Source organism: Mastomys coucha, unplaced genomic scaffold (assembly GCF_008632895.1).
Source record: "Mastomys coucha isolate ucsf_1 unplaced genomic scaffold, UCSF_Mcou_1 pScaffold8, whole genome shotgun sequence".
NCBI classification, from domain to species: Eukaryota; Metazoa; Chordata; class Mammalia; order Rodentia; family Muridae; genus Mastomys; species Mastomys coucha.
Genome location: NW_022196914.1, coordinates 34,878,315 through 34,888,593, shown reverse-complemented (window position 1 = coordinate 34,888,593; position 10,279 = coordinate 34,878,315). Strand labels below are relative to the sequence as shown.

Below are 10,279 nucleotides of genomic sequence, written 5' to 3'. Positions count from 1 at the left end.
AAATCCACCTGCCTCTGCCTCCCAAGTGCTGGGATTAAAGGCGTGCACCACCACCGCCCGGCTGTTTTACATCTTGACATTTGACCCCAACTGTGGCGAGAGGATCCATACCCCGTCACACAGTACTGCAGTGTTGCACAGGGAACCTAATAAACTCATTTACTTTGCCAAGCTGGACTTGCTGGAATCTTTCATTGGTTTGCCTATGCTCTGAGACTGAGTGGAGAGGTGTATCTTTCCAGGACGTCCTGGAACACCAAGCCTTATTACAGATCACTCCACCGATCCCTTGTTACTGCCACTCCTGTTTAAAGTTCCCAGGGCCATTATGTCCTGGGGATAGCAGAAAAGGGTAGTTGCAGGTAAGGAACTGTGGGTGACATCTGGCCCAAGGAGTGAGGTGCAGTGGCACATGGCCATCTGTGGGAGATGTCCACTGTCCTATCCCAGTGGGGATATGGCCCCAGCATGACCAGAATGCTTGGTTGCCTGTTGCAGTTGCTCTTCCGGGCAGCTGTGAGAGGCTTGGACTCTATGTTCTGCTGTTTGTGTTGCAATGAACCTGAATGCTGCTTGACACCATTACATTCCACTGCTACAATAGATTCTACTTGATGACTTTAAGGTTCAAGTGGGATTGAGCCATTAGAGCAGAACACACTCTAGATACAGGAGGTAGACACAGGAGGGTCAGGCTTTCCCAACCAGCCAGCAAGTGTTGACACTACAGCATTCTCCTGGAGTGACCCACGTAAGCGACCTTGGCAACTGGGGATACTTCCTAGGAGTATTGTGGAGAGGTACACCAGGTAAGAAGAAAGCAAAGGAGCTTTTGGAGGCCACGAGAGATCAGGGGTTCCTAATACTTCTGAGTATATCTATGCGGGTGCTCTCAGATAACCCTAAGAAGGAAAGACCCACTCCGAATGTGGTGGTGCCATCCCATGAGCTGTGGTTAGCTGAGTACCAGCATTCCTCTAGCTTTGTTTTCTGGCTGTGGCTGCCTCACGCTCCCGTGGCCCTGCTTTCTCTGCCATGTTGGACATTAGTCCTTTAAACTATAAGCCAAAACAAATCCTTCTTTCCTTAAGTGGCTTAAGATTTATTTATGTGTATGTGTCTCTATATATGTGCACCTCGAACAAGCAGGTGCCCACAGAGGCCAGAATCATGGTGTGTGGGTATGAGGCATCTGACATGGGTGCTGGGAATTGAACTGAGGTCCTGTGCAAGAGCAGCAAGTGCTCTTATGTTGACCCATCCCTAGTCTCTCAAGTGGCTTCTTGTTAGGTATTTGGTTACAAAAATGACAAAGGTAATTGATAGAGAAAATTGCTAACAGGTTTTTTTGTCTTAGGGTTTTACTGCTGTGAACTGACACCATGACCAAGGCAACTCTCATAAGGGTAACATTTAATTAGGGCTGCTTACAGGTTCAGAGGTTCAGTACATTATCATCATGGTAGGAGCATGGCAGCATCCAGGTAGGCATGGTGCAGGAGGAGCTGAGTTCTACATCCTCATCTGATGGCTGCCAGCAGAATACTGGCTTCCAGGAAGGTAGGTGAGGGTCTTAAAGACCACACCCACACTGACTACTCCAACAAGGCCACACCTACTCCAACAAGGCCACACCTTCTAATACTGCCACTCCCTGGGCCAAGCCCTTACAAACCATCACACAGTTCTTAGACCTTTGGAACTTTTAAGGGGGAGATTTTGAAGTTTAGAGATGCAGGTTAGGAAACATTTCTGGGCATGTCTGTAATGGTTTTTAACTGAGGGAGACACACTTTGAATGACATAGTACCACCCCATCAGTTGGGGTTCCAGACTGAATAAAAGGGGGAAAAGCAAGAAGCCAGCTGAACACTGGCATTCATCTCTTGCTTTCTAACCTCTAATGCAACACAAGCAGCCATTTTATAACCTACCCTCATGACTTACCTATTAAGGCTGTCACCTCCTCAAACCATGTCCCCATAAACCTTTCCTCCTTTAAGATGCTTCTACCAGGTATCTGTCACAGTGACAATAAGAGTGACAGATACACAAATGCCACTCAAGGAAGCCACTTACCTTGAATGCCAGCTGGATGGTGGCCAAGGTCTGGGATGGCCTGCACACCACAGACAAGGCGACCACATATTCCCGAAGATCAATCTCACCACCACCACTCTGCAAGAGAGACACACATTCACATGGTTGCTTGCATGCCACAGGGAACCTGTAGCTTAACTGGTTCATCCCAGGCTGACTTAGTAATATCTACATATATAAAAACCTGCACTTGGAAGATAATTCCCAGACATACTTGCTTAAGCCCCATTTAATTCTCGAACATGAAGCTCTGCCAGAAAGTAAGCCAAAGCCTGCACTCCAGAGAACAGGCTGGCCAGCATCTTTGTGGGATCTAAGCCACTGAGAATGACTTATACATTCATAAGCCAGAAGTTTTGCCCTGAGCTCCCCAGTGGACCCACCTCATCAAAAAGCGAGAACATGTCCTCCAGTGCATCTGAGACGGGAACTTCCAAGTAGGCTGCAAACTCTGGAAGCCCGATCTTCTCTCCTCTCTTCATCCTTGCACTTTCTGAATATTTGTCTAGATCTTTTTCAAGATTTTCTGGTTTTAGTCTAAATAAAAAATGAGGGAGAGGTTTATTGATGAAGTCACAGCATAGGGCTGGAGAGATGGCTCAGTGGTTAAAGAGCACTGATTGCTCTTCTGAAGGTCCTGAGTTCAAATCCCAGCAACCACTTGGTGGCTCACAACCATCTGTAATGAGCTCTGACACCCTCTTCTAGTGTGTCCGAAGACAGCTACAGTATTATTATTACATATAAAAATAAATAGCCAGATAGTGGTGGCACATGTCTTTAATCCCAGCACTTGGGAGGCAGAGGCAGGCAGATTTCTGAGTTCGAGCTCAGCCTGGTCTACAGAATGAGTTCCAGGACAGCCAAGGCTATACAAAGAAACCCTGTCACAAAAAAAACAAAATAAATAAATAAATAAATAAATAAATAAATAAATAAATAAATAAAATCTTTGGACTGGAGCAAGTGGGGCTGGAGTGAGCAGGGCTGGAGCAAGCAGAGGTCCTGAGTTCAATTCCCAGCAACCACATGATGGCTCACAACCATCTTTATAACTACAATGTACTCATATACATAAAACAAATAAATAAATCTTTAAAAAAATCACAGCACAGAAACTAAGACAGGAGACCTATTTTTAGGTTTGGGGACTCATTGAAATATTTTAAAAGTTTCTTAACAATCACAGCTAGTTTCTGAGCCTGGCACACCCTGAGTTTACAAGATGCTAGGCTTCTGACTCCATGTCTAACTCTTTCCTCCCTCTTCCCTCCCCGGGTATATTCCTAGGCTGGTGTACAGGGGCAATACCCCGACACACAGGTAGTATCCAACAAGGTTTTTAAGGTCCTTCTATGCAGCCTGCTGATGACACCTGAACCCCAACATAAATAAAGAATTTCCTGACAGATCCCTTGCAACCTCAGAAACACTTGGTTCTAATGAATGCTCAAGAGCTACAGGCAACTCACCCGAGGCCCCTAACGAGTCTGGCAAACTCTAGCAGACAGGTGTCAGCAGGCAAGCGAAGTTGTCCTTCTGCCAGAGCCAGCTGGCAGTCCTCAAATGTGTAGTCAGTTACCGAGACACCCAGAGCCCTGCAAGAGAGATCCTTTCATTAACCCCACCTCTTCACCCAGCAATAACAGTAACCACAAGAACTGCAATGAAATAAGTGTCAGAATGCAACCATGGTGGGCAGTCCCTGATTGTCTGGGGCAGTGGGCGCACTCACTCTGACAGAGAGGCTCATGACAAGAGGACAGCCCAGGGGACACCAGAGGCACTGACTACAGGACACCCTAGTAGAATGTTACCACAGCCCCTCCTCAGGCAAAGCTGCTGATCATCATCATATACTCTTGTCTGAGACCGGGATGGGTAGGTACAGCCTGGAACCTGGAGCTGATTTACCAGTGTGTAGACAAGGCCTTTGCTGAGGTCATATTAAGTGCTGATATTTTAGCCATATAAAACATTTTAAGTTATATACTGAGAAGAGAGATTCCTATGAACACAGACAGAAACAAAGCCAGAGTGACTGTCACTTGCTAAGATCGTTCCCTGCACAGACCACCTGAGAACAACAGAGTTCTGCTGTGTCCTACATGCAGTGAGCCCACAGACTGGCACTGCTCACACAACCAATGGGATGCCTGTAAAACCATCATGGAAACGCATGCTAAGCACTCAGGTTAGCAGGGAAACTGTCTCAACTCTGGTCCTCAGGTTCATCATGTGCTGTGAGCCCACCAGAGGCGACGGCTGGCATCCAGCAGAGACTTAGGGCTGTGGTAACATGGTATGTTTTCCCACGGGAAACCTGAGGGGAGCTGGAATGGAGGAGCTTGCCCAGGACGGGGCCTGGACCCCAGGCTTACTTCTCTGGGTCCAAGGGTATAGGCAGCTCTGCCACAATGTCACTGAGGTGGACACAGACAAGCAGGAAATGCTACTGTTTTATCCAGGAAGCTGGCCCCTCCCATGGACTGTCAATGGAAACTTAGAGGGAGTGGGTGACGGAACCACAGAAAAGCCCCACACAGGAACTGACACCCCTGCCACTGGAATATTCCCCAAAGCCAGCCAGGATGAGACTTTTATATGACCTCTGGAAGAGAGGAAATAGGCTATGGCCAGCAAAAGCCTTGACTGAAGCACGGGGTGGCAGTGCTGAGTCCCTGAGGGAAGTAGTGCTGAGTACTGAGTCCTTAGGGAGGGCTGTGCAGAATGCTCAGTCCCACAGGAGCCCTACAGTTACACTCGACAATTCACACTGAACACGTGTGCTTGATGGCCACCTCAAACTTCCCTTTGTTGGCACTCAGGCTGCCAAGACCCGTGTCTGCTTGTTCCTGTTATCCATCCCATGAATACCATGTATGTCTGTGGCCAGCACAATTGAAGGTGTGCATACCCTGTATGCAGTAAGTACAGCATAGGTCCTTAGACCAATGGGTCTGGAGGAGCTATTGTATTATCCCACAGGGCCTCTGCAAGAGGCCAAGGTCTTATCCTAAGAATTTAACTGTCTAAAACGCTATGTCGGATTTCAAGATAAAATAGCTCCCACTCCATATTAAACACATTTCTGGAGAAAAGCTCACTACGTGCATTATGAAGGAAAACCCATGAAAACTCTTCTGGGAATTTCCTTAAGAAGAATGAGCTTTCCTTTCTTTTGAGTTATTGGCCAGGGTTGTCCAAAAGATTCTCAAAACATTATAGGATACTGTTATTGCCCTTGGTTGCCCTCAGAGGTAGAAAGAAAACCCCTATTGCTGAAGATACTGGGCACTTTCCACACAGGGCCCAGAGGCCTCCATGCTGGATCTGACCTGAAAGCCTTCTTCCTGAAGATTAACTTTCATGTTACCAGATACAGGATCTTGCAAGCTTCCAAAGGAGGGAAGTAACCATCAGCGCTCCTCAGGTGTAAGGTGTAAGAACCACAACCCTGACTTACGGCCCTGGAACCCTAAGGGTAGTGGCACACATACCTTGGCAGTAACTGAAGCTCTCTAATTAGATTTCACACCTGTTCAATAAGAGGAAAACCACGTCTGGTATTAGAAACCCAGCCAATGACCGAGGGCTTCTGAAGCCATGGACCTTAAAGGGTAGCCTGTAACTGCCACACCACTAAGCTTACAGCACAATCCTTAATTTCGTTCTAAATATTTGCCCTCATATCCAGAGATAAGTGTAGTTCTTGCTCCTCCTCAAGGAACCTTCCACTCGCAACAGAGACTCCCATAGAAAACCACAACCGATCAAAACTCAGAGGTGTAGAGCCCAGTGTCAACTGATCCATCTACCACACAACTCCTGCACCTACTGCTCAAGAGACACCGCAGCAGAGCAGGCAGAAAGACTGTAAAAGTCAGAGGAACAGGGAGTTTCCTGCAAGGTTGTGTCTCACAGAAATATCAGAGAAGCTACATCCGTGGAATCTTACCAACATGGCTGCCTAAATAGGACCTGAAGAAGGATGGCGCACCAACAGACATGCTAGCATAGACGGGGAAAGCTCAGGAGGCCTATGCAAAGAACCACTGGCAACTAAAGAATCCTGAGAGTGGGAGAAGAATATTCCTAGGGATGAGCACACCTGTTGCGTACCCAACACCAAACGGTCAGCCCTGAAAACATACATACATTATAAAGACCAAACAGGTTATATTTATGTATTTAGTAACACACACACACACACACACACACACACACACACAACACACACACACACGCACGGATTAGAGAAAAAGAGGTTGCCAGGAGGTAGGGGCACCAGATCTCTGAGTTTCGGGCCAGTGTGATCTACAGTGTGAATTCCAGGATAGCCAAGGCTACACAAAGAAACCCTGCCTTGAACAAAACAACACCCCCCCTCAACTCCCAAAAAGCTATGAACGTGAAAGAGAACAGGGTGAACGACCACACTGGAGAGTTTGAAGGGAGGAAAGGGAGGGGGAAGCAATGGAAGTATATTATAATCTCAAAAATATTATTTTTGAAAATAATTTCATACAATATATTCTGATTATGTTTTCCCCTTCCCAACACCTCCCAGAAACCCCCACCTCCACACCCACCCAACTTTATTTTCTTTCTCTCAAAAAAAAAAGAAAAAAAAAAGAAAAGAAAAAAAAGAAAGAAAACCAAAAACAGAAAACGAGCTTCTGATAGTAAGTCCAGTGCTGCCCAGCAATGCAGTATAAGCAAGCAACCAGAAAGCACATGGTAACCTGTGGTTAGGAATGTGGGCTGCAGACAGCCCACAGGAGGGCCTGAAGCATGGGGTGGGCATGGGACAGGACACACAACAGTCAAGTTCAAGGTAGATTGGGTGTTACTTTAAGAGAACATTGTGTTCTCTGCACTAACTCCTTAAAATCCCTCAAAATCTGACTTAGGCAGGTGTTATAATCTGGTAATAAGTAAATGGCAATCACTCGCTGAGTTCTTCCTTCCACCTGCAAAGCAGATCAAGTCCCACCCGCAAAGCAGATCAAGTCACAATGGAAGACTGGGATGCAGGAACCTTGGCCTGGTTTGAGTGTTCCCTTCGTTAGCAAGTGCTCAGAGTTGTCTGTGGTGAGCCTGCATAAACTGTAGGGTGGAGACTGAAGTAACCCATCCCTTCTCTGGGCATACATATACCCCTCAAGTGGGACAAGGGGGAAGTAGGCAAGAGCCAGCTCTAAGCAATGATTACAGATCTGAGCTGGGCCTCGTTAGACATGCTCCCAGAATACTCTCTCCAGGTCTGTTGTCAGGAACTAAGGGTGGAACTGCCTCTCCTTGCCCCCCATCCCCACTGCCAGGTGGAAGAACCTCAAAGGTTCCAGCAGCTGCTATTGGCGGAGGCTACAGTTAAGCTCCACTGTACACAATCTCTTCAGGAGAAGCAACAAGGCTGGCCCACTGGGGCTGTGATTTCTGCCTGGTGTGTATGAGGAATATTTAGGACCTTGTTTTAAGTATATGAATGAGAGATAGGGCTCTGAAAGTGGAAGAAAATCAGAGAAAAAGGGCACTTGCATGATTCTTGCTCCAGGAACCAGAAAGTGAAAACAATGCGTATGTTCTCAACTGTGCACAAGAGGCAGGTGGCAGCACAGAACACCCTAGGAGCTTAAACATACAGATACTACAATTCTGCCCAGCAGGGGGCGTGAGAGAGCCAACAAACAATCCCCAGACAGAAACAGTGAAGCCTCAAGGAGGCTGTGACCTGTGACTGACATCTGCCCAGGTCAGTGTTCATGACCCCAAAACACACCAGGGTCACAGATTACTACGGCAGGTTTGAAACTTGCGAAATGAAGCAAAGATTAACCATCTTCTAAATGTTAAACAAGTCAAAACATCATCAGATAAAAGTAGGAGACACAAATTCAAGGGCAAGCACACAATACTGCTAGCATATGCAGAACCTGCTTGTTCACTCTTGTACAAACCCATTTCCCCAGCACCATTGGCAGCTGCTCACTCACTTGGCCATGACACGCCTCACATTGCTGGCATACAGGGCAGGATTCCTCTTCTCTTCCTCAGAAGGACAATACACAGGCAGAAACTAAGGACAGAAAAACAGTGTTATCTCTGCTAAGACATGACATCCCACCAGGGCCACCATAAATGGTACCTGTGTGACACCATTAAGACTAGCAGAACCTTTCCTCTGGAATAGTCCACCCATGCCTATACATATTTACATACTCACACCTACAATGTACATACTGCACATATACATATCTAGACCCACATACACACAATACCCATGTGCCTGTGAGCACACACACACACACACACACACACACACACAGACACACACACACACACACCCTGCAAACTTGGTAGCCCAGCACTGCTAACCAGGAGTACTTACTGGCTCAGGGTACAGTAATGATATACATATCTCCATCTCTCCATGACAGTTTTATGTTGGGGATTATAAAGAATGGTACTTCTGAAGGTTCTACTGAAATCTGAAATCTACTGTATCTCTGTGATAAATCATCCTACAAATACAGCATTTAAAATGATTTAGTGGCTCATGCTGGTGCCAACTCTACCATGTACAAAAAAGCAAAAGGCCATTCCTGATTCCTGTTCTTAAATGAAGATATTAGGAATACAGGAACATCCTGGAAACCTAGCAATTATATGCATATAGGTGTTCAGTTAACATTTTAGGCATTCCTAAAATTACAATGGTCTTTCACATTAACACTGGTACCATAGACCAGCAATGTAAAGAAGGATATGTAAAGATTATTACAAGGGCCATGCTCAGTCTCTCATATCTTAAAAAGAAACTAGGTCCGAAATAGGCCTGATCAAAACCACAGGGCTCCCAGGCAGTACAAGACCATGTTCCTTCTCAGACCTGATCCTGTTCTCTCCTGACAGCCGAGAGAAGAGCCACAGAGAGATCCACAGCAGCAGGACCAGCATGCTCTGAGCTGGGCTCTTAGTAGAAGCACATTAGCTCATCTGTGTATTTTGTATTGCTCTGAAGTACTTATGGGAAGTGAGCAGACTGTTTGACTCAATACAAGAGTACATATGACTCATCTCTGAAGTTAGATGCAGGCCAATCAGAAGAATTCTTAAAAAAAAAAAAGAAAAGAAAAAAAAAGAAAAAAAAAAGAAAGAAAAAGAAAAGAAAAACAAATAACAAACCCAAAATCAAAAACACCAATCCTTCTACTTACAGAAAATTCTATAGGCCACACATAGGACTGTAGTGAATTAGCCAAGAGGGTGAGTTCAGTACTTAGGAACCTGCCAGGAGCTAAAGAGCTGGGAAGGTAGGTTATACTCCATGGCTTACTGCTAAGCAGTAAATTCAAATCTAGCTATATTGGTATTAATAATGAAGGCAAAAAGAAAAGGTTTCTCTTTTTCTTGTGTGTGTGTGTTTGTTTGTTTGTTTTTTAAAAAAGACAGGGTTTTTCTTTGTAGCCCTGGCTGTCTTGGAACTCAGAGATCTGCCTGCCTCTGCCTCCTGAGTACTGAGGTTAACAGCATGTGCCACCACTGGCTCGTTAGCAAAAAGAAAATGTATATATGTCAATTTTATATACTCATAGGCAACAGTCATCTAAATAAAAAGAATGATAGCTTTAGTTTCCTTGTTAATTTTTAAAAATCCTGTCCAGAGGCTAGAGAGATGGCTCAGCAGTTAAGAGTACTTGTTGCTCTTGCAGAGGACCTGGGGTTCTGTTCCTAACATTCATTTGGTAGCTAACAACCATCTATAACTCCAGTTCTAGAGGATATAACACCCTCTTCTGACTTTTGTAGGCAATTTACATACATGGTACATATACATGCAAGCAAAATACCAATAAACACAAAATAAAAATGAACAAATCTTTTAAAAAACAAAATCCCATCCAAATGTATTTAAGCTACACAAAGGGCACAAAGCCACTTAAACAAAGGTGACTAGAAAGTTCTTCTAGGACCCAGACAAATGAAAGGATACTCAAGGACTGCTATGTAACAGTATTTGTACAGATTAGATACTTTGTAACAATCAACACAGCTCTTGGTTTAATAGCATTTTAACAAAGTATCAGACCAATTCCAGTGTAACACTGTATGAAACATGAGCGTGTCACTGCAACATTATGTGACATTGTATCCACACAGCTCTGGGTTAACATTG

The 10,279-nt window shown here is 45.2% G+C and overlaps 1 protein-coding gene across 2 annotated transcripts in view; it reads right to left on the bottom strand.

The window, feature by feature from the left end:
* The window catches only part of Lpcat1 (lysophosphatidylcholine acyltransferase 1), a 51,699-nt gene that overhangs the window by 3,435 nt on the left and 37,985 nt on the right, over window positions 1–10,279 (bottom strand). For both annotated transcript variants that reach the window (XM_031359844.1, XM_031359845.1), the window contains 4 exons: window positions 8,097–8,179; window positions 3,573–3,698; window positions 2,484–2,637; window positions 2,080–2,178 (listed from right to left, as the gene is read on the bottom strand). In XM_031359844.1, the coding sequence (XP_031215704.1) occupies window positions 2,080–2,178; window positions 2,484–2,637; window positions 3,573–3,698; window positions 8,097–8,179 (462 nt within the window). The remainder of the gene's footprint in view (window positions 1–2,079; window positions 2,179–2,483; window positions 2,638–3,572; window positions 3,699–8,096; window positions 8,180–10,279) is intronic.